At 36.8% G+C, this 23,907-nt stretch overlaps 2 protein-coding genes across 2 annotated transcripts; one reads left to right on the forward strand and one right to left on the reverse strand.

Moving 5' to 3' along the window:
• The first annotated feature begins 955 nt into the window (after positions 1–955).
• Positions 956–2,461, forward strand: LOC110778162 (glycine-rich cell wall structural protein-like). Its single transcript, XM_021982728.2, has one exon. It carries the CDS (start codon positions 956–958, stop codon positions 2,459–2,461), a length of 1,506 nt encoding a protein of 501 aa, XP_021838420.1.
• A 272-nt stretch (positions 2,462–2,733) lies between these two features.
• LOC110778161 (probable sulfate transporter 3.4) lies at positions 2,734–10,771 on the reverse strand. The gene is made up of 11 exons (XM_021982727.2): positions 9,879–10,771; positions 6,711–6,759; positions 6,419–6,626; positions 5,832–6,003; positions 5,310–5,375; positions 5,043–5,156; positions 4,265–4,381; positions 3,724–4,137; positions 3,431–3,621; positions 3,259–3,344; positions 2,734–3,153 (listed from the first exon to the last, which is right to left on the reverse strand). Exons 1-11 carry the CDS (start codon positions 10,200–10,202, stop codon positions 2,924–2,926), a joined length of 1,971 nt encoding a protein of 656 aa, XP_021838419.1. The 5' UTR covers positions 10,203–10,771; the 3' UTR covers positions 2,734–2,923.
• Positions 10,772–23,907: the final 13,136 nt, after the last annotated feature.

Below are 23,907 nucleotides of genomic sequence, written 5' to 3' on the forward strand. Positions count from 1 at the left end.
TGAAGGCGCTCGACTATGTGACCTTTAATTCAATCTAATATCAACAAATTTTTTCTTTTGAAAGATAAGAAGAAATACATTATGAGACCCTCCTCTCGAGGGTTATACGAGTATATTAAGATTTATAGGCTATTGATCTGTACATATCTGATATGAATGAGTTTTCTCCCTCAATCATCCAAGAGATTGTTTCGACAAAGTCTTCGGAGGTGATTCATTTAAGGAATAACTTAATTTCTTCCAAAAGAAATCATCAATTACCTTAGTTAATTGGAAGAATTATTTGCCCAAAGTCATTAACTAATTGATAAGTACGTGCAATGTAGTAAACATATATATAACTAATGACCCAATTAGTAAAATAACACACTACACCATACCAATTATTTGTTCCCCATTGTGAAGTAGATCTATCGAAATAGTAATAATGAGTGCAGGCTGGAATTAGAAAACAGTTAGGAAATGAAGTAGAAAATAGTACTGTACCGACAAAAAGTTAGTTGCAGGTTTATGAGCCTATCATAAGAGTTTACGGTTAGTTGCCTCTGTGTTTATGACAGAGAAGAGGCGGGACGGCGGGGCAGTAATACGTCCATGAATGCTCTATTTATTGCATGCAACAACAACTAATTAAAGATCACGTAAATTTGCATGCATGACGGGTGTTAGTTGCATGCTTATCTGTACGTGGTTGTAATTTTATGTACAAACTTTATATTTCCCAACTATATACGACCTTTAATTTCATTTGTAAATATTTTGTTTGTAATTTTTATTTATAATAAAGAGACTATTCGATCCAACTACTTCGATGGACCGCGCATTAATTTTATATCGATTGATCAATTCATTATGTGACTCTGGCATTATATATTCATCAAGTAGAGTGAGGGAGTAATATATCGGCATAGTGAAGAGTAGGGTTAAGGGTTTCATACATACTTAATTTTTAGTTATGGCGAGAAAGTTAACTTTAGTACTATGCTTAGTCGTAGTGGCTTTAGTGGCTGCTTCTTTGAGTGTAGAGGCTAGGGATCTTAGTAAAAAGGAGGGAGATGATGTGAAGAAGCCGGAGACGTATTTTGGTGGAGTTGGTGGTGGGGTTGCTGGCGGAGTAGTTGGTGGTGTTGTTGGATGGAAGAAAGGGTGGGGTTTTGGCATTGGGAAAGGAGTTGGAGTAGGAGTAGTAGGGAAGCCTGATTGCTACGGGAAAGGAGGAAGTGGTGCTGGTGTTGGAGGTGGCTCTGGAGGACATGGAAAGGGTGGTTACTATGGAGGTGGTGGTGGTGGCGCCGGAGGGGGAGCTGGAGTTGGAGGTGGCTCAGGAGGTGTTGTCGGTGGTGGTGGTGGTGGAGGAGGTCATGGGAAGGGTGGCTACTATGGAGGCGGTGGTGGGAAGCACCACAGCGGGAAAAAACATTATGGTGGAAGCGGCGGAGGTGTAGGAGGAGGAAGCGGGGGTGGTGTTGGTGGAGGAATTGGCAAAGGAGTTGGAGGAGGTGTAGGAGGAGTAGTCGGTGGTGGCATTGTTGGAGGAGTTGGTGGAGGAATAGGCAAAGGAATTGGAGGAGGAATAGGCAAAGGTATTGGAGGAGGTGTAGGAGCAGGAGTCGGCGGTGGTATTGTTGGAGGAGTTGGTGGAGGGATAGGTAAAGGAATTGGAGGAGGAATAGGAAAAGGTATTGGAGGAGGCGTAGGAGCAGGAGTCGGCGGTGGTGTTGTTGGAGGAGTTGGCGGGGGAATAGGCAAAGGAATTGGAGGAGGAATAGGAAAAGGTATCGGAGGAGGCGTAGGAGGAGTAGTAGGTGGTGGTGTTGTTGGTGGAGTTGGTGGGGGAATAGGAAAAGGCATTGGAGGAGGAATAGGCAAAGGCATTGGAGGCGGCATAGGTAGTGGCATTGGTAGTGGAATAGGGGGAGGCATTGGAAAGGGAATTGGCGGGGGAGTAGGTGGAGGTATTTGGAAGGGTATTGGAGGAGGTATTGGAGGTGGCATCTATAAAGGAATTGGAGGAGGAATAGGACATGGTATTGGAGGAGGAATAGGACACGGCATTGGAGGTGGAGTAGGCGGAGGTATTGTTGGAGGAGTAGGTGGAGGCATATGGAAGGGAGTTGGTGGAGGCATCGGAGGGGGCTACGATAAAGGCATTGGAGGAGGAATTGGAAAAGGTATTGGTGGTGGAATCGGCGGAGGCATCTACAAAGGAATTGGAAGTGGAATTAGCGGAGGTATCTATAAAGGAATCGGTGGTGGAATTGGTGGAGGTATTTGGAAGGGCGTAGGTGGAGGTATCGGAGGTGGATACGGTAAAGGAATTGGAGGAGGAATTGGAAAAGGTATTGGTGGTGGAATTGGAGGAGGTATTTGGAAGGGAATTGGTGGAGGAATCGGAAGCGGGATTGGTAAAAAGTCTGTAGGAGCAACTGTTGTTGCCCATGAAACACCATCACGACACTGAAGGACAAAAACCAAAACCAGATAGTGTTTGTACTTCCATTTGTTTTAAATCATTTACTTTCAAGCATCATTTCTTAGCAAACTTTGCTACCAATTGTATGTTTTTTTATATTTCCCTAATTATTTCTCGTAAATGTATGATGTTACATTTGCATATAATAGATGCATATGATTGATAATAATATACCACTTTGTGCAAATTCCCTTTACTTCTAAGTTCTTACACCATGCCCATTCTCAGTTTTTTTTTTTTGGGGGGGGTAAATCTTGATGTTCATGACAATCAAAAGGATAAAAATAGGGTTGAACACTTGAACCAATAGTCAAATCGAAATTATTTACATTTTTCTCGTAACATATATACTTATTATATAGATTTAATTAGTTCTAATTGGCAACAATCACTCCAAATGATGGAGTTCTTACACTCATTTTTAGAAGGAATTAGATGCCACAAACCTAATTAAGCTAAGCCTTCCACCTTCCTTGAAGTTGTCAAATCTAAAATGGCTTCTCCAACTGACATATAAACACCATTATTAGAACCAAATAATTCAAGCACCTTTGATTTGTGAAGCTTCTCCATCACACTCCCAACCGGGTTTACAAGAGCCACCTGTAATGATCTTTTCTGGATGATCTTCCCGAGCTCCTGGATGGTGTCGATTCCACTCGTATCAATGGCTGTCACCGCTGCATATTGAGTTGTTTGAATCTTGCTTAGTTTTAGCTAGAATTCCATGGTAGAAACTATATAGTAGAAAAGTTAATTAACCCGGGAATTTGATGAAAATGTACCTGTCATGTCTAAAATTACAAATTTAAGCGGAAGCTCCTTGTTGGATTTGATCCACTCTTCCTCCTCCCTGATAGATCGTAGTATTCTGCAGGAAGTTCAGCTCATATGTTAATGACATACTTCGACAAAAGGCCCTAATAATAAATCTAAAAGAACGATGATAACAATTACCGTTCTTGGAGGTAAGTTGAATTTGCAAAGTAAATAGGAGCTTCGACTCCTAAAATCAGGAATGATGGGATTCTTGAGGCATTCTTGTAACGCTCAAGGCTTTGGAACAGTTGAGTGCCCGCGATGTTTCCCATAGTCACGATGTTTGGTCTAGTTATATGCAGGAGAACCTTGAATACTGATATTGCAACCTGGAAATTTAAGGCAAAATATATCATTAGATTAGTTTAACATTTCATCATCATAAAGGGACAACTTCGAGAAAATATGAACTGAGAATATTGGAGTATTACAGCAAGGGAAAGTCCGGAAGGCACTGAGATGAAGAGAACACCGAAAAAGGAGCTCAAACAAGCCACAAAATCAAGTTTGTCAACTTTCCATAACTTAAGAGCACCTTGGTAGTCTACCAGTCCAATAACAGCTGTTATAATGATTGCTGCTAAAACAACATTGGGGGTATAGTAGAAGAGGGGCATCAGGAATAGCAGAGTGACTAGTACTGCAGTTGCCATCACTATGTTGGAGAAAGCCGTCTTAGCTCCAGCATTATAGTTCACAGCAGACCGAGAAAACGCTCCTGTAGTCACGTAGCATGAGGAGCATGAACCAACAATGTTCATTACGCCTATTGCCATCATTTCTTTGTTCCCATCCACTTGATAATTCTCCAAGGAAGCGAATGTTCTACCAACTGCGATTCCTTCCTGGTAGAGGTAAAACCCATTCATATGATATTTAGAGTGTAATTCAGTTGAATTTCTGTGAAATATGCATAATCTTGTACTTTGAAAGGAATTGAAAGAGGGCGATAAGGAACTAATTGTCACTTACAGTTAGAGACAAAATACCAGTTATGAGACCTGTCTTTGCAGCCAGTGCAACATGAGAACTGTGGAAGTATAGCATGTTTACTGAAGGAGGATTCAGACCCTTGGGAAGTTGACCAATCTGTTTCCCGAAACAGAATAACTCAATTAACAAAAATCAACAACTAATTGCTTCTAAAAGTACGATATGTTAGTAGTAATTAATACAAAATTAAATTGAACTAAGAATAAAATCAGCCATTTATTTCCGTGGTTACGCTGATCATTTGACTAAAGGCTCTTCTTTGGCAATCAGTTGTTGGTTGGTCCACTTGGCTTGTTTACAAAGATATGTGGCAAAATAGCTAAAAGCCAACTAACAGCGTGACAAAGCCAAACAAGGCTAAAGTTCCATTCAGATGGTGACTTTGAAATTATTACTACTATGGCAGCAGATGTGACATTAATTAGTGGGGAAGAAATGGACCTGATGTACATGAAATATCAACAATCATGGAATCGGACCACCCAATAACTTTACGTGGCTAATATTCAGCAGGCCAAATCTTACATACTTTGGTTTAAAGAAAGACAGATTCCAAAATCTTTTGAAAAAAGTTGATTAAGATTCAAAGTTCCACTTCCATTCCTTTTGAGGCATGTAAGGTCACTCACAGTGGGAAAAAAAGCACTATAGTGTTCACTGGATATAGAAGTTAATGTCAAGTCGTCCCAACCAACGAAAGGAAACAAAAGGCGAAAAAGAAAAAGAAACAAAGCAACCAAAATGTGACCATCCTTACTTTGGAAATCTTATCTGTATAGGACCTGAGACAAAATACTATAAGGGTTGATAGGATCACACATGTTAAAGGAGCAGCGGCTGATATCCAGAAGAACCTAGGCTTCTTTGCGCTCTGAAAGTTGAAGAAATAGAAACAACAACATAAAAACAATTAAGACGATAACCAAAGGAGGACCATCAGGTCTATCAGTAGTGCAATTTACACATGTAGGAATGAAATCTAGTTCACAATATGAATGAATGAATGAATGAATGAATGGCTTACAATCTGTCTTGCTGTCAGAAGAAATACGAGAAAACTGATCCCCATAACAATTGTTTGCCATGACCACTGCAACCATAAAAGAAAAAAAAATAGACATAAACACATAATCTTAGTAATTTATTTTGAGTCAAAAATATAACAATTACATTGAAGGTTCTCAAAACTTTCTCGGATATATGGTTGGATGTAAGATATCATCAAGAGTACAATTGTTTAGTTAACTGCAGTCTGCAGGAATTCTATACCTTCCTAAGTTCTTAACTTCCTCCATTTTAGCGCGTATTTCATACACTAGTTTTGGATTTCCAGGACTTGTAACTTTTTCATATCAGTCGAACATTTAGAAGGATTAACATAAACGGAAGCATGCAGTTCAAAGGCACCAATACCATGCTAATATGTAAATTAGAACAATTTGTTCGCGATAAGGATTACACCGCACAAATGATTCGTTACTCATTAGTAATTAAGTACTATATTCCATCAAAAAAAAAGGTACTATTTTTGGAAATTAAAGGTTACCTCATTTGTGTGGCTAAAAACAGAAGACATAACAGGGATAATTTGCATCTTGCTGGTGAAATGAGTAATCCCAAGCAACCCTTTGAGCTGTTGAAGGGAGACAATGACTGCTGCTCCAGCCATGAACCCAATCAATGTGGCCTTTGATAAGAAATCAATTATAAAACCCAACCTATTAATTAATTAAATCATTTGATTAGACATCAGTCAAAGCATCCCAACATAGTAATTAACACTATAACTAACCATTATTGCTAGTAAAATCTTCTCTTAAGCATTTTATCAAACAGTTTGAATGCAATTTGGGAAATTGGGAATCCATCAACACTAAAATCCCATCAACATCATAATGTAAAAGATTCCCATTAACATAAATTCATTGAATTCTCAAGTTATGCACTTTACGAGTTTACGTGTTTCACTAGTGCAAGAAAGGACTCCATATCTATCAAAAAAAGAACACTAACTTTAACCCAAATAGACTACACTGTGCGTCTTTGTCGCATAACAACATTGCTTAGTCATCCCAATTCCCAAATTATATACAAGAAATACACCCGTTGTATGCAAGTTTTCGTGGATTGTACCTGAAAAAGCCCAAAGAGGCCTGGAATAATCCGGCAAAGAGGGTGGAAGTGAAAGCAAGTTTGAGATAGAGGTCAGATTGATCAACTGGTGAGACGAATTCGGTTAGCATTGCACCCATTACAAGAGATGCTATGGAAACTGGACCAACACCCAGATGTTTGGAACTCCCAAGAACAGAGTATATTATTGGTGGTACAAAACTTGAATCTGCAGATATTTCAGTCCCAAATTAGTGAATTAAACTAAGGAAATTCTTTGATTAGTAATGCAAAATAGTGATTAAGTGCTTACATAATCCAATTATGGGAGGTAGATTTGCAAGCTTTGCGTAACTTATACCCTGCCATGAACAAGTGCAAATTCATCAATTTTGGTTCTTAAAGTTTTGAAATTAATTGGTTTGCTAAACCGAAGTTTCTATTGCATTCCGTCTAGGTCAATGTCTGTCTTTTCATTTTAGATCAAATTTTAATTTTTTGGGTGCAATGAGTATTTTAAAGATTGGAGAATATACTATTTTATTAATTGAGTCATGATGAGCATAAACTATTAGGTATACCCGGTTGTAGGTAGCTTTACATGCAATCAGATCGTTTTGTATTTTTTAATCCCTCAAAAAAAGCACATGTTTCAGTTTAAAAGCACATTTTTTTAGTTTAAAAGCACATTTTAATGCACATATGTTTTTCAAATATTATGATATTGAATATCTTCTTCCAATTGGGAAAAACCCTAAACTTAAAAGGTGAGCAACCAACATCAGTTTACATATCCTCTCAAATTCTTCGCTTGTATATTTTTTTGTACTAACAATGTGTTCTTTTGAAATGTATCTGCTTTTAAGCTATAAAAATGTACTTTAACCTGTAAAAATGTGCTTTAAACTATAAAATTGTGCTTTTTGAGGGGTTAAAAACCAAAACTACCCGTTTGCATGTAGAGGTACGTACAACCGGATGTACCGTTTACCAATTGGTCATGATGAGGTTCTAATTAAATGTGACACTTTTTCTAATTAAACAAAAAATATTCTTTAAGTACTCAGTCTAGAGAAGTAGAGACCTGGGAAGCACGGACACGCCATTGGGCTGCCGTGTCCCGTGTCCGACACGTATTGGACACCGACACGCCTTGGACACGCGAAAATATGTGTCCGACACGCGAAATCACGTGTCCGGTTTTTTTTGAAAAATTAGGACACGAGACACAAGACCGGAACACGATGGGCACGTCTTGAACACATATTTCAATATTAATTAATATTTCACAAGGGAAGAACAAAAAATGAGGGATGTGAGAGGAGAAGATTATCGTGTCATTTTATGTACTATAGTTCTATTTTCTTATTTGAATGTCGATAATAAATTTAATTACTTTTTGCATATTATTTTATTAATGATTTTAATTTTCTTTGATATATTATATTATTTTAATATTATTATTTCCCGTGTCCCCGTGTCCGTCATTTTTAAGATGGCGTATCTCCGTACCCGTATTGTGACCGTGTCCGTGTCCGTATCCGTTTTGGTGCAACCTAGGTAGAGACTAGAAAACGTACTTAAACCTATCAAATTATTCGCATAGAAAAACTTACCAACTTACAATTGTTAAAAAAATTAGTTAACAAGCTCATTAATTATAAGCATAATTATGAATAAAAAATATCAAGAAATAAAGTAAGTAATAATCGTCACACCAGGAAGGTTAATTTCTCAACATTTCTTTGCACTAACCAACTAAGTAATTTCAAAGTAAAAAAAACTTAATTAGTTCAAAGAAAGTATTTTAAATAGCAATCAAGAAACTTCTGAACACGGTGTTAACGAAAGAAAGTTGAGAAATTAGAGATAGAGGAGTTGGGGCTTAGATTCTCACCAAAAAACAAGAAAGGACTTTCTAATTTGAGTTAGGTTTAAGCTTGTCTAAAGAGTCATGCATATACCGAATTCATGTTATATATTACGAGTATGATATAATTTCTTTACTCGTATATTTTTCGGGTGATGAATGATAGCAGGATAGGCCAATGTGCGTGGGGTGGGGCCTTCAAGTCTTGAACAATGGGTTCAAATAATGAGTTCCAAGGATCATCACTCTAAATTGTACGACGCACTTCAATTCCCATACACCTTTAATGGCTACAAACCCTTTTGTCAAACGGTTAAAAAGAATAAAATTAAAGGCTAAAGAGAGGTAGAGAACCTTGTGTAAAAATTGTGTGAATTACATTTTTGGTGCCAATGAATTAGGAGGGTAACAAAAAGTTACATATGAGGAGAGAGATTCAAAAATTATAACTTTTTTTTAGGGATAAATAATTATAACTCATCGTACACATATTCTTAATCTTAATTATTAGGTTCTTAATCTTAATTATTAGGTTTAAGCTTTATCGATAAAAATTGCGTGAACTATGCATTTAAATACCAATGATATCCCCAACTTACAAAATCAAATAAAAATTATAGCTCGATAGTTATTGGAGAACCAAGATTCCCCCAATGTAAGGATGATATATAGAATAATGTTATTTTGTACTTTGTATATGTTTTTCATTTTCTCATATTAAACAAAAAAAAAATATCATAAATAGAAATTTTCACCGACAAACAACTAGTACTAATTTCGAGTAGCTATGAATGTTTTTTTTTTCTTCTAGTATTTAGTATTGATAAAAGAATTATATAAATTATCTTCACCCTTTAAATTTTACGTATGAGACACAACTTAAATTAGTCATACTCAAAGTCATGTGTTGATTGTATCATTAAGTTTAGTACAAATAAGTTTAAAATTTTAATTTTCTTAAGTCGTGTTCTACTCACTTTAGTTACACTTAAAATTTTACTCCGCGCTAAGTTTAGATACGATAAAGTCAGGAAAAAATAAGGACTCTGATGTTCAATTTACAGTTAAAACTAATATGTCTTGATAAGTTCTAATAAGCTCATGTAAGTTAAAACCAGGAAACACGCATATTAAATATAAAATGTGACATACTTCTTATGCTCCATACGTAGTATATATTTAAGGACAATAGAAAATAGGAATGGAAGAAAAATATAATTTAAAGATGGAGATATGCTTTTCACTGTTTTACTGCGCTCCTTAAGCTCATTCACAATTAAAAAAAACTACGCGATTTGCGTCATCAAAATATACATAAAAAAAAAAAAAAAAAAAAAAAGGGAAAGTCGCAATGGCTATATTGGTAATCAAAATATACACTTGATACTTATTACTGAGTACTATTGTATTTTGATAAATGAAACAAACGCATTTATTTATGACACTATTTGAGATTCTAAAATAAAGAATAAACAAAATAATATTGCAATAATCATCAATAATCCCTTACCATTTATAACAAAATCTTTATAATATGTTTCCTTATACCATATTTTATCCAATATCCAAAAATGAAACAAAAAGGATAAATAAAAAAAATGAAATGATTACCTGTGGTATGGCTAGGCTAGCAATGGTGAGTCCAGCAACAAGATCAGATCTAAAGAGTTGAATACCATAAGTAGGAAGCCATTGAAGAATCGGGAACACGTACTGAAAACCCAGAATCAATTTAGTTTTAACATTTTTGTTCTTGAATTGATGAAGTGGGTCATCTGGGAAGAAGATTTCAGAAAGTTTAAGTTTGAGTTTTTGTAATGTGGATTTTTTTGGTGGTAATGGGACATTATGTATCCCTATATTATTAGGTACACTTATCGACGTATCTTCTTTCTCCTCTACAGACATGGTTCGATGATCTTCGTCTAGTTTCATGCTCGTTAATTATAACACTACAAGAAACACGTACCACGTAGTTGCACCGGCCCTATCTATGGCTCAATCTCCTAAGTTTTTTTTTTTGGGGAGAGGGGAGTATAGTTGGTTTTGTAAGGTGTAAGGTATATTTATAGGGACATGTAGAATATATATAAATTGGTCCCATGTTATAGTTTTTTGGATGGGTGTTTATTTTAGGGAAGGGGAAATGGTACAAGTTATATTTATTAATATTAACCGTTGATGTTGTGAGAGTGGGAATATAATCAGTAGTTTTGTATATAAATCAGAATTAATGGACAGTATTTTTTATTTTGGGAAAAGATTAAAGAAAAATAATAAAATGGAATGGAAATATAGTGACTGTGCATGGAAGGAGGGAACTAGGGGAGAGAGGAAATGAACTTGCTCAACTACCACTGTTTTTGAAATAGGGTGAATATGACGACTATTACCTTGCTTTGTTGAAAATATTGGAAAGTGGAAACGATTCGAAGGTGAAAAAGTAGTGGAAGAGAATGCACCCTAGCTTGTCCGGAGGCGTATTGGTGTTTTGTTTGATCTCTAATGCACGGGTTAGAATTGAGACGACTATTATTTATATTGTCATAGAAAATTGGGGTCGGGGAGAGGGAAGGGTTGTTGCTAAAGAATTAAACATATCGCGGAGCTGGGTCGGGCCACGGCATGTCAACACGAAAAAAGCATTGTCCAGCATGGACACAAAAAAAGCATAGCCTTGGATGAGCACAAAACCCTCCGGTGGCTCTAACCCTTTTTTTTTTCTTTTTTCCCCCTAAAGGTAGGATGAAGCTTCCCTTGCGACGAGGGGGGGCGGGGGATCCTCTTGCCAGTTGCAAGGGGTGAGAATCGAACTCCTATCACAGAGGTTGAAGGCCCTCCTTCAACCACTACGCCAATCCATAATTCTCATTCAGGCAAACACCTACAGACTAGCATTACTATTTTCCATTCAGACAAACACCTACTATGTACATACTAACATTATTTGGTCTAATTTGATATGTGTCGTATTTTTTAATTTTTATTTCTTTTGTAAATATCGTACAACGTGAAGTAATTGTAATTTCAGAATTCCGTATTAATATGACAAATAAACAACTTTTATGTTTCTATATTATCACCCCACTCGCCAATTATATACTCCTACTTCTAACGCATTAACTAATTACTATCTTTAATTTGCCTATATAATTAAACACTGATTAATATGGAAATCAAACGCAACATCGACTGCAACATCTAACAACTAGTACAATGTGATCCCATACATTCCATATATTCTCGTTTTTCATGACTAAAAAGCTCATAAGTATGAAATTGTACGTACCTTAAAGTTGTAATCGAACATCAAGAACAAAGTAGTATGGTTGACATATATAGTTAGTTGTATACTGGTATGTACGTTTTTCCTATGTAATTGTCTTGAAAACCGGATTCAATTTTTTGTTGTTGTTTTCCCCTTGGTTTGTGCACAACAAGGATAAGTAGGACAGAGAGATAATTGCAAACATCAATTTGTTCTTTGATTCACAACCTCAAATAATGTAGGGATGGTTAAGTGTCTTAATCACCTCAAAAACCACAGCATTAATATCTTGATTAACTATAAAACCTAATTAGAAGATGCTAGCTTTCTATTCCTAGGAAATTATGGAAGGTAAGTTGCACTATCACAAACTACTTAGGTAATTAATTGTTTTTGTATTATGTTGTCCTTTTTGGTGGATGTCCTTATAATAAAAGGGTGGTGAGAACCAATTATTAATAACTTAGATAGTCAAGCTAGATATAGATTTATAATGATTCATATTCATCATTATCTAGACGACCCACCCACATTGGTTCAAAGAATTGAACTTCTTATATAAAAAAATAAAAAATGTGTTTTGAATTTGTTATAATTTGACACATAGAAATTCCTTTTTACATATCAAAATTGGATAATATTATTTCAAACTCAAAAAGATAATAATATATTGAAAAATTATTCAAATTGAATTGAAGGTAGTGTAATAAAAAGGATTAATAGAGAACCTCTACGCCCTTTTATAAATTGTTGTCGTGTTATCTAAAAGCATGAGTTTCTCTAATGTAACAAAAAGGATTATCAGATTGAGAACTTCTAAATCCTTTTAAATCGTTGTTACATTACTTAAGAACACGTGTTTTCTGAAATATGTTCATGACAGATTTTCCTGTAAATATATTGTTTCAATGTACATAGATTTCCTAGAAAGAAATCAAGTATTTTGATCTAATGTGTCAAGTACTACTATTGTGTTATGACGAGGAAGTGTTTGGTATTATTTATAACTTAACTAATAATGATTTGACTGAAGTTAATCAGAAATTTGAATTTGAATCTCAAATGCAGGTCGATAGTAGCATACACATTATTTACGTACCGTCCTTTTTTTATCAAGACTCTCACTATTTCATAAAGATTGCATGTCATTTTCATGTTAGTGCCACGTATATTTCACATGAGTCTTATTTAAATTATCATTTATTTCAATTATGTGATTACACTACAAGAATTTGTATCTTTAACGACAACCTAATTACGACGGGTCAAAAATCCCGTCGCAAAAGCCTTTTGCGACGGGGCTAACAACCAGACAATGACGGGAATGACCGTCGCAAATGTCTTTTACGACGGTTTTACGACGGATTTACGACGGGATTTCTATTAACGACGGCCCCCTTTTATGACGGGTTCGCGACAGAAAATCCCGTCGTTAATCAACGATAATTGGCCTTTCGCGACGGGATTTCCCGTCGTTAATAGTACAATTTCTTGTAGTGTTAACACGTCATGTATATTATTCCACAAAAAGTTATTCTCATCAAATTTAGATAACTTTTTTCTCTATATTTTTGAAAAGTCAATTAGAACAAACATTTTAAGATTCATAGACTATTATATCATTAAGATCTCTTTGTAATCTTTGTATTATTTGAATTGGTTCCAATAATGGACTAACCATATAAAGGTGGCACCAAACATATAAAGAAATAGTTCACACCCAGGCCATTTGAAACAAAAATTCCATGATCACTAATTGTCCTGGTCCCGATCGAGTATGTTGAATATATACATAAACACAAATCATAAACTATATATTATACAAATTTTAACATGAAGTGCATAACTTCATATTGTACGTAGGAATATTTTTTAGTAGGTCCATAAAAACACTCTTTTAAGAGATTCCTTGATTCTCCTATGGTTAGGTTTTTAGATCATTATTGGATTTGAAGAACAAATATACTCCCGTGAATTTTTTGATTTCTTTTTATATAGAAAAAATAATTCTCTCGTGATTGTGAATTACTATATATAAATAATACAATCTTATTAGAAATTTAGAAATGACAAGTTGGCAAATAATTTTGAGGCAAATGACAAGTTATTCAATTATGTGCATATGCAAGTTGGAGGACCGGATGCATGTCTTTATGTGATTGTCATTTGCGATCAATCTTGTCTTTCATGCTCATATAGTCATATATGACCTAGTTTGTCCCTTTGCCTTCACACAATCACACATGTATTATAAGGGGATGTAATTGTTGGTGTTGTAATGCTATGGATCCCTTAAACATGAGAATACTACTTATGAACCTGATTGCATTGGGCGCCTTCGCCCGGTCCATCGGGTGAGACCTTGTGTCTCATCAAGGTCTAGTCCGTGTTCGTTGCGATTATTGGTATGTTTTGAAATGTTGATTGTGGGATGTGGTTTACACCATACGCTTTCATTTCTTTTTCCACTTCCCTAATATATTATTTTCTTTATTTCAATTACGCTACGTATGCAGAGAAACGTAGAAGCCTTAAATTCATATTTTCTCCATTATTATTATTTTCACATAGATCTTAGCAATTCTTGATGTTTTCCGGCCTTTTAGTCGGATACGAAGTTGGAAGGTAGATGTGTTATCTTTAGGGAACAATTATCATTGAGAAGGTACTTTAGAATCCGAGTAACAAGAACTTGTGTCACATGCTAATTCATATATTTTTCCCCTTCTGCATTATATATAAATTGTGTAATTTTGAAGTGTGAGGGGCACCATTCTTTTTATTTTCTGTTATTTTGATATACGTTGTATTTGAAAAAAAAAAATTGTCCACAATGTAAAAAAACATCCATTTAGTTCAAGCCATACAAGCACACTATATCATTTATTATGGAAAGTACTTTTCCAATAAGATCATCTTAGAATATGAATAATCTGCTTTCTAGTGGAACGAAGTGATTCAACTTAATATACACCATGTAAGATGAATGCAAGACATTTCTATAGTTGATCTTTATGAGACTCATGACAACATGTCTCTTTATGACTATCTTAATGCTTTAATTTTTATTTATTTATAAAATAGTCCGTAAAAATAAAAATTCATATAAAAATTTAGTTGTTTGAAACATCATTTTAACATGTATTTATAAACTAATGTGGAGTAATAAACCACAATTGGTGGTTGGTTAAGATGGTAATGAGCGTTATCTTCAACACTTGAGGTTAAGTGTTCAAAACTCATTAGATTTATTTTTGGTTGTCCATCATGACATAATATTTGATGAATGAATAATAATACTAAATGGATTTTCATTTACCCGATCCACCAATAATTATTAAAAGAATGGATACCCTAACTAAAGTGGGTGACGGGTCGGGTCGGTTGCGAATGACCCTCGCTCCATCCGTTTAATATATTTCCACCCAAATTTCAATTAATGAAAATATCATATATTCAAGAAAATATTTTTAATTCTTGTTGCAAATTATTTTTACAAAGCATTTCCTGTTAATTTTTTATTGATGAAAACGACTAGGCCATGTTTGGTTATGAGCTGTTAGCGGTTAGCGGTTTGCTGTTATATGATTATTTTCTCTTTTTTTTTGAAAAAACATTGAATAAATAAAACTAAGTTATTTTTAAAAAAAATTATTCTTAATTTTGTTTTTAATAATATATTATTTGCAAATATAGAAATATTATTAATGATATTACAAGCATGATTGCTATAGCTTTCAATTGCTTCAAAGTGTTAATATAAAATTTATTACAACAAAAAACGAGTCTAGTAAATAGGGTGAAATGAAAAAGGAAGTGTGAGTAATGTTTTTACCTGAAAAATAATATAGGGTACCAAGGTATGTAGGGTGTAATTAAAGGCAATATTAGGACCAAATAGTCATTTTCATTCACTTTTTCAAACCTCTCATTGCAAAAAGCTCATATATTGATATTTTTCACCCAAAAACTCTCTTCTAAACATCTCATAACCAAACACTTCCAATTATCTTTTTCTAAATGTCAAACCTCTAATTCACTCCAAAAAGCTCTTTTTCTCTCAAACACCCCCTATAAGTTAGAGTTGATGTAATTTATTTATATTTTTAAATAAAACGTACGTCCGTTAATCACCCGATCCACCCGTATCATCTGTGTATGACATATGGGTGGATGCAGTGGAGCGGATTGATAAACGGGTGGATGCGGGTGAAACTCCACCCGATCGGAATCTGACACATTGATACCCCTAGTTATACGTGACACATAGACATGTCATGCATGCCATGTCATAACGCCAACTGAGGTTGGCGTGAGTGGTTAAGGGCTTCTTGCTCCTTAACCAATGTTTCGGGTTTGAGCCTTGGGTATGAAAAAACCTCAGCTGGGAGGGTGCTGCCCATCGAGATACCCATGCAAACTCCCGTGAGAGATTTGTCCACTCGCCAAAGGCGGTGGGAACTCCTCGTAGCTAGTAGAACAATCAAAAAACATAGACATTCCTAGAAATGATTTTTAATATATTACTACAAATAGATATTACTGTATTGCCCTTGTAGCTCATTCAAAAAAAAGAAGAAGATATTATCAGGCAAATGATATGTTTTTTTTTGAGGGAAAGCGAGCGCTTAGTGTATTAATTCAAGGACAAATTGTCCATCAAAACATAAGGGGAAACCTCACAAGGGCAATGATATAATTATTCTTAATTTTAAGTTAAATATATTTTAGTAATACAATATGTATTATTATTATATTATATATACTCGTTGAGTAATACTTCCTCCGTTCCACAATAGATGTATCATTTCTCATTGCACGTATGCCAACGCGCTTATTTGAACATTAATACCTCTAAATGCGTATAAGTAAAAGTTATAAAAAGTTGATATTTGGATTCCTTGCATTAATACGAATTTAACAAGATCTCACTTGACTATATTTTTTCTTACACAACAGTGAAAGAAAGGTTGTCAAAATTGATTGATGAATAGTGCACAAATGAGAAATAATGCATCTATTGTGGAACGGAGGAAGTACTAGTGAGAGTCAAATTATTGCGTTTTTCAGTAATAGGAGAATGTCAAAAAATTCTTGAAGGAACCAGCGGGAGGTCATCGAGGAAGTCTTTGTGTATACTAGGTATACCATTTAAATGGTATATTAGCAATAGAATAATACTAAAATCAGAAGTGGGGTCATTTTAGTTAGAAAAGAAAAAGGAAATGGGGGTTAATTCTTAGCGCCATGGAATTTTGGTGAAATTGTAGAGAGAGAGTGAAAATTTCCCCAATTGCGCCAATGTCACTGCTGAAATTTTAGGCGGCAAAAATGGTGAAATTATTTGCATAATTTTTTTTTCGTAAACTTTAATTTCTATTCTGTTTAATTTCTTCCCCCAATTTCTTCCCCCAATTTCATAATTATCTTTCAGATCTGGTTTGTTTGATTAAAATTTTGAAATCCGTATGAATGAAGCCCTCGAATGTGGAAGCTGGGCTCACCTTGTGTATGGTGTTTGTCATGAAGTATGCGTGGATAAGTTGGCCAAAAATTGGTAGGCGCCGGAAATGAGAACTTCTAAGGAGGGTGAAGGAGTGGTTGGAAGCAAAAGGAGGTTGCAATTAAACCAAGTATGTTTCCAAGTTTCCGTAATTAGTTGTAAATAAACCAAATATTTCATTTTTTCATACAATAAATGCATTCAACTATTAGTGAAAAAATAATTTCGAAATATTTATTAAAACGAGGTCATTCAATTCAGTGAGTAGAGACTGAGAATTAGTTATGGTATGAATTTTTTTATTATCCATGTTATAAATTTGAGTAACGTTGAAATTACGGTTTGAATTTGGTTACAAAATATGGGGGGAAAAATTAGGATAAAGATGATTGGGATAATAATTAGGATCTCAACGATGATTGGAATAAAATTTAGGGTATTGTTATTGATAAATTGTGAAATTACGGAAAACATTTTGTTAAAAGAGGAAAAGGCAATGGGGAACACGAACTTATTGGTAAACATTTTTAAGGTTTGGTATCGGAATCCTGTACCATACTCCAAATTAAACACAATAAATTTCATTATGTAGGTTCTTGAATTGGATGGGGAGGAAGAGTTGTTGGATGATGTAGGGGAATATTGTAGTGATGATGGGTTTGACGAAGATGATGGGGTAGGTGATGGTGTAGAGTCTGAAGATGGGGGAGTTGAGGAGGTAGAAGTTGGTGAAGAACGTTGGGAAGATGACGAGGATGATGTTGTGGATGATTATGATGAAGCATTAGATGAAGGAGATGAATTAGATGAAGAATTGTGTATTGAAAATGATGATGACCTGAATGAGGTTATTTTGATGATAATTATGATGAATCCGGAGAAATGGGAGTGGGGCGAAACACTACTTGTATGGAGGATGGAGACATTGGCGGCCCTGGTGATGGAGATGGGGTTTCAACCATTAACGTAGATATGTATACAACTCCTACGAAGCGGAACAAAGGTCCCGTTCTACCGACCCCTTCTGTTGGAATGTCTTTTGCTAGTTGGGAAGCATTGAATAACTATTTTCGATCCTATGGGGAGCAACAAGGTTTTGGTGTAGTGTGTATGGGAGGGAATAAGAGCAGGGTGAAAGACAGTGAAACGGGCAAATCGAATTCCCTGAGGACCTATGTTTGGAGGTGTGAGTGTCATGGAAGGCCAAAATACCGGCGGATGGTGAATGGCAGGGTAGTTACCTGCGCAGAGGAACCAATTCTTAAGAGGAAGACGAAGAAGTGTAGTTGCCCTGTTATGCTATATGGGGCTCGGACCAAAGAGAATTTATGGGTTGTGAAGAGTGTTGTTACTGAACATTTGAACCACATTCCCACTCCTACCAAGTCCAACCATATTTCCATGTTCCGGGTCAGGAAAATAACTCAGACAATCCTGAAACAGATTGAAAATGATCACGATTCAGGTGCACCTGTGGCTCAGATTTTCAATAACTTAGCGGGAAGAAGGAATGGTGTAGAGAATATTGGTTTTACGAAGAAAGACGTGCATAATATTTTGAATAGGGGGATGCGATTGAGGCTACGAGATGGGGATGCTGTAGTAATGATAAATTATTTAGATAAAATGACAAAGGATAATCAAAATTTTTTCCATCTCCACCGGCTTGATAAAACAGGGAAGTTGCAGGATGTAATGTGGGTTGATGCTCGTAGCAGAGCCGCGTATGAGTATTTTGGGGATGTGGTTTGTTTTGACTCCACGTACTTGACAAACAAGTATGAGTTGTCATTTTCGAACTTTGTTGGGGTGAATCACCATGGGCAAACAATTTTGCTTGGATGTGCATTAGTGTCTCATGAAACCGCGGAAACGTTCGTTTGGCTCTTTAGGGCATGGTTGTCTTGTATGGGGGGTAAAGCTCCCGATGCTATTATGACCGACCAGGATGCGGCTATGAGGAAGACAATTAGAATAGCAATGCCAATGCCTAAAACCAGACATCGTTGGTGTATGTGGCATATTATGCAGAAGTTCAGCCGAAAATTGGGTTCGATGACTGATTTTCCCCAAATAAAAGTTGCCCTACAGAATGTCATATACAACAGTTTGACCCCTGTTGAATTCGAACAAGGTTGGGCTGAAGTGGTGGAAACTTTCAAGCTGAAGGAGGCTAAGGAAAGCTACAAGTGGCTAGTAGGTATTTATCATGGTTTGGTACTACTTTTAATTCTAATCGTGATATGGTAAAGTATACATCATACGAAACCGCGATAACATTTTGGATTGGTACACGTTTTCATTTAATTATGTACCAAACTACAATAAATATTTGATTTACATGTGCAATGTGGTAGGTATTTCATATATGTCATTGTCTTTGGTGAGAATGTCTTTCATGTTCAATTCCTTTGTTGTTAATTTACCTAATGACCTTTTTTAAATGTATAGGGTTGTATAATCAGCGAGAAATGTGGATACCTGCATATGTGAAGCATATTTTTTGGGCGGGGATGCAGACGACTCAGAGGGTTGAGAGTATTAACAGTTTCTTCGACGGGTACTTGAAGAAGAATACGAGATTATATCAGTTTGCTCCTAGGTACTGCAAGGCCATGGAAAGTAGGGCCAATGATGAAAAAGCTGCTGATGTGAACTGCTGTCGTTTTACTCGGTCTTTGGTTGGAGAGTTTGCTGTGGAGAGGAAGTTCCAGAAACTATATACGGATGCGAAGTTCGTTGAAGTCCAGATCCAATGTATGCGGGTATGTTACGTAACACCTATTACTTCGAAAGTAGTTTCTGATGTGGAGGTTGAGCATACGGTGTCTGACAAAGTATGGGTATGGTCCAAGTTCTTGAGAAAGGAAATATCTTTGGCAGGCCGGAAGCGTATATACGTCGTGATGTTCAACAAGGAGACCTCTTTTGCAAAGTGTGACTGCAAACATTTCGAGTGCCACGGCATTATGTGTAGGCACATCATTAAGGTGTTGGACGTGGAGGATGTGGAAAATGTGCCTGCTGGATATATAGTTGACCGATGGAGGAAAGATATACAACGCAAGCACACTCTTGTGAAGGTTGCTTATCATGATCCCGAGAAAACAGAAGAAGTTAAGCGCTATGACCGGATTATGAATGCGGTGGAACCTGCTGCCCTCCGTGGATCACTTTCCGAGCAGAAGTTGGATTTGGTCATAGAAGGTATTATGAATATTGTGTTACGTCTTGATGAGAGTGATGCTCTTTCAGCAGTTGGTGATAACGAAGCTGGTGCACTGACTTCCGGGGGGAACAAGATGGCGATTGTTGGTCCTACGACACCAGGCTCCGTTAACAAACCTCCAAACAGCGTTGGGGATGATACTACCACACTTACCCCCCCTATTATGGTTAAAGATCCTGTTCCGCGCGGTGGTTTAAAGGCTCACAGGACTCGTGAAAAAAGATTTTTACAACCAGGTGAGAATAAAAACCCCGCAAGGAAGCAAGTCAGGAAAAACAAGAGTGTTGTACCACAAGACTTTCCAGAAACCAACAATTGTCAGAACACTTGCCTTCCTCAACACAACTACGTGCAGCCGCCAAACACCTTCCATCCTGGTTGGGGATCCCACGATCAATATGTGAGTGAATCACATACGCTACAAATTAAACTTAAACAAATATTGATGTGAGTTTTTGAGTTTGTGATATTCTATTTAAACAAATATTGATTTGAGTTTGTGATATTTCCAGGGGTATAGTGCTGATTACCCGCCTCAAATGGCTGGGCAAGTAAGGGGGACTATGGTATACCCTCAGCAGAACTACAACAATGGGGCATCTGTTCAACAGTTTCAGGTGATTTTTTTCGTGTCCTTTTGTACCACTCATGTTATTAAATGTTTATTAACCGTCAACAACATTTAGCTTGTATTTATTAGCGTTTGACATGTATACAGTCATCTGGAAGAGTAAGTGGAGTTGTTGCCACAAATTTGTTTCCCTCAGGACACACAGAAATTCGCATGTCTGTGGGTGGGATTCGTATGACCCCGGAGGGTGGTGACGTAATTTTGTCCCAAGATCGTTGTGGTATATCAATGTCACAAAACATATCTGGTGGTCCAATTGCCCTAAACCTATCCGGTTTACACATGTCCCAGAACATTAATGGTGTGCAAATGTCGCAAAACTTGAGTGGAGTGCAAATATCTCAGATGTCGCAAATGTCCCAGAATGCTGGTTCCATTCGTTACTTCACCAGTAACAGCAGCAACAGAGGTGGAAATTATCAAGAGGTCGGGACTCATTGTATGCCTGCAAATCATAACCAGCACCGGCATAGTTTCCGGGTTGTGAACGAAACCTCCCATGGGGATCACCGTAGTTATCAACCAACTACTAAACACTTGTTGCAGTCCAATCCGGGTTTTTTAGTCAATGAGGGTGGGTGTGGAACGCATTCTATACATGGCGCCAGTGGTAATCCAGTATTCACTCAAGACCTACTCGGTTGTTATGACCTTACGAAGAATTAGAATTGATTTCCATGGTGAAATCCACCCAATAAATCTACCTTTGTGGTACGTTATTTGAAGTTGATTGACTTCCATCCAATAAGTCTGAGTTATGGCGTGTTACCATATGTGCATTCCTCTGTAACCATATGATTCAATTTGTAACCCAATTTGGGGTTTACAGGATGTCGTAACTTAAATAAGGTTACTTTAGATACTTTCGTAAACTGAATTTTCATAATTGACACAGAACTCTGAATTACTTCGTGTTTGCTATGTACTAAACCATGTATAATTCGGTAATTTGGTACCCTACTTCGTGTTTGCTATGTTTTACAGTATTTGTGTTAGTGTTTTTGCGGTATCTGTTATAGAACGACTATTTGTTAAAGTTATAGGGGTACTACATCTTGTCGTAACACCAGTACTTTTTTTTTTAAAAATAAAGACGAATAATACGTTTGAAGAATAAGAATAAGACTAGTAATACGAAAAGCATCATCCGCAAAATATTACATGGAAGGCAGCGCCGCCTAGGTTGAAACTATAAAATACACCTATTACATTTCCGACGAGCTAAAGGTAGGCAATGTCTGAACAACAACAAATAACTTACCTGTTACTATTACGCCATAGAAGTAGGATAGAAAAATCTACCCAAACCTAATAACTAAATACGTCATGGTGATGAATACTATGCCGATAAATACTACGCCGTAGTTAAGCTAGTACCTAACTAAGTTCTTATACTATAGGTAAAAACCACCCTACATAATAAGTACTACACACACACACTGATGGGGAAAATTGTGTATAATAGCTCCAGACTCTGGCGCTTACAGTTCCAGTTTACGCGCAAGTGGTTGCTTCTGGAGCTTCACCGACTGCATAAATCAAATAAACGATTACAATCAACTTAAATGTTTTCTAATTGTCTACATTACATAGTTCGTATGAGACATAATAATAGCGGTAGCGGTACCATACTCACCCATAACGGTACCATACTCACCCATAAAATACCGGTATGCATTGTAATGCAGTACTATGTACACCTGTTTGGTACTATGGAGTCAACCCAATGCAGTAAGCATACCTGTTTGGTACCCTAATGGAAGTACCAGACGGTGTAAAACAAAGCGTTGGGAACCGAAATAAGAAATTAAATGAAGTACCTCAAATAAGACAGTAAACAGGAGGTTGGCCGAACCCAAATCAGATTCATTGTAGTTTGGTAACAAGTCGTTTCCCCGCCACATAAGGACTACCCCTCCGCATTGATTCTCAAACCATTTGGATTGATATTCTCCTGGTAAGTTGCTAATTAGCTCCCTGCAGTCGTTGTTACTTATTTGGGCTTCAGTAACGACCATGAGTGATGGATGGTGCCTTGTAAACATCTCAAAGAAGGTGGCTCTGAATGAGGGTCTAGTCATGGATAGGGCGTTCCATGCAACGACCACCGTACCTCGTGGTATGAAGGCGGAAACCTCCGTCCCAACCATAGTCTTTCCCTCTAAGCACACCTCAGTGTAAGCCCGTCGTTTGGTCTGAAAATACCTTGGAACAACAGTAATTTCCACCCCAGTAAACGTATGTTCCACAGTCATAACATGAATAGCATGAGCGTTGGATGCAATGAAAACGTGGCTCCTGGAATCAGGGAAATTGTACATAGGGAGGTCGTCCACAACTACAACTGGTCTAGGGTCTACCACAGCGAGGAGGTTGTTCGGGTACAACAACCACGAGCCTTGTGCAGCAAGCCGGTTGGAACACCAATCTAAGTAAGCCCAAAACCCAAGATGCATATTAGGGTGGTCCGTAATTAAAGGGTGGTGTGCAGGCAGGATTTTACCTGCAGAGGTGACCATCACAGAACAAGGGAACATAACAGGGTGGTAAGGCAACTTACTAACGGCACAATAAAGCTGGATATTCAGGTCAGTTTTGATTGCGTGCGGCACACGGAGACCATTTTCTGCGTCTTCGACGTCGATGGAGTAGTAAGTGGTGTTGTAGTTCAATTCAGGCCCGTTTGAAGATTTTGGCTGCTCGAAGTACATTATGGCTTTTGGGTGGCAGAGTAGTGTTCGGCTGCTATCACAAATAAGGATAGATTTGCCTTTGTCCATTTTTGGCAGGTTTGCCGGTGGAGAATTTGGAAACAATTAGGGTTTGAACAGCTAGAAGGAGAAACAAGTGGGTTGGTTTGAGGAGTCCCCACTGGAAGGAGGTTGTCAACTATAAAGGGAAGTGAATACTACACTAAAGTTGTCGGTGAAAAAACGTAGTGAAATAAATTCATAACAACCTAGGTGGGTTAAAAAGTTATTACGTCGTTTGGTACCACCAGGTTTACTG

The sequence above is a fragment of the Spinacia oleracea genome, chromosome 2 (assembly GCF_020520425.1).
Source record: "Spinacia oleracea cultivar Varoflay chromosome 2, BTI_SOV_V1, whole genome shotgun sequence".
Taxonomy (NCBI): Eukaryota; Viridiplantae; Streptophyta; class Magnoliopsida; order Caryophyllales; family Amaranthaceae; genus Spinacia; species Spinacia oleracea.

Excerpts from the sequence above, each read along its gene's own strand:
- LOC110778162 (XM_021982728.2), top strand. The coding sequence starts at position 956 with ATGGCGAGAAAGTTAACTTTAGTACTATGCTTAGTCGTAGTGGCTTTA.
- LOC110778161 (XM_021982727.2), bottom strand. The coding sequence starts at position 10,202 with ATGAAACTAGACGAAGATCATCGAACCATGTCTGTAGAGGAGAAAGAA. Across the intron at positions 4,138-4,264 it reads CTGGTATTTTGTCTCTAACT|GAAGGAATCGCAGTTGGTAG; the intron begins GTAAGTGACAAT and ends TACCTCTACCAG. Across the intron at positions 3,154-3,258 it reads TGTAATTTTAGACATGACAG|CGGTGACAGCCATTGATACG; the intron begins GTACATTTTCAT and ends CTCAATATGCAG.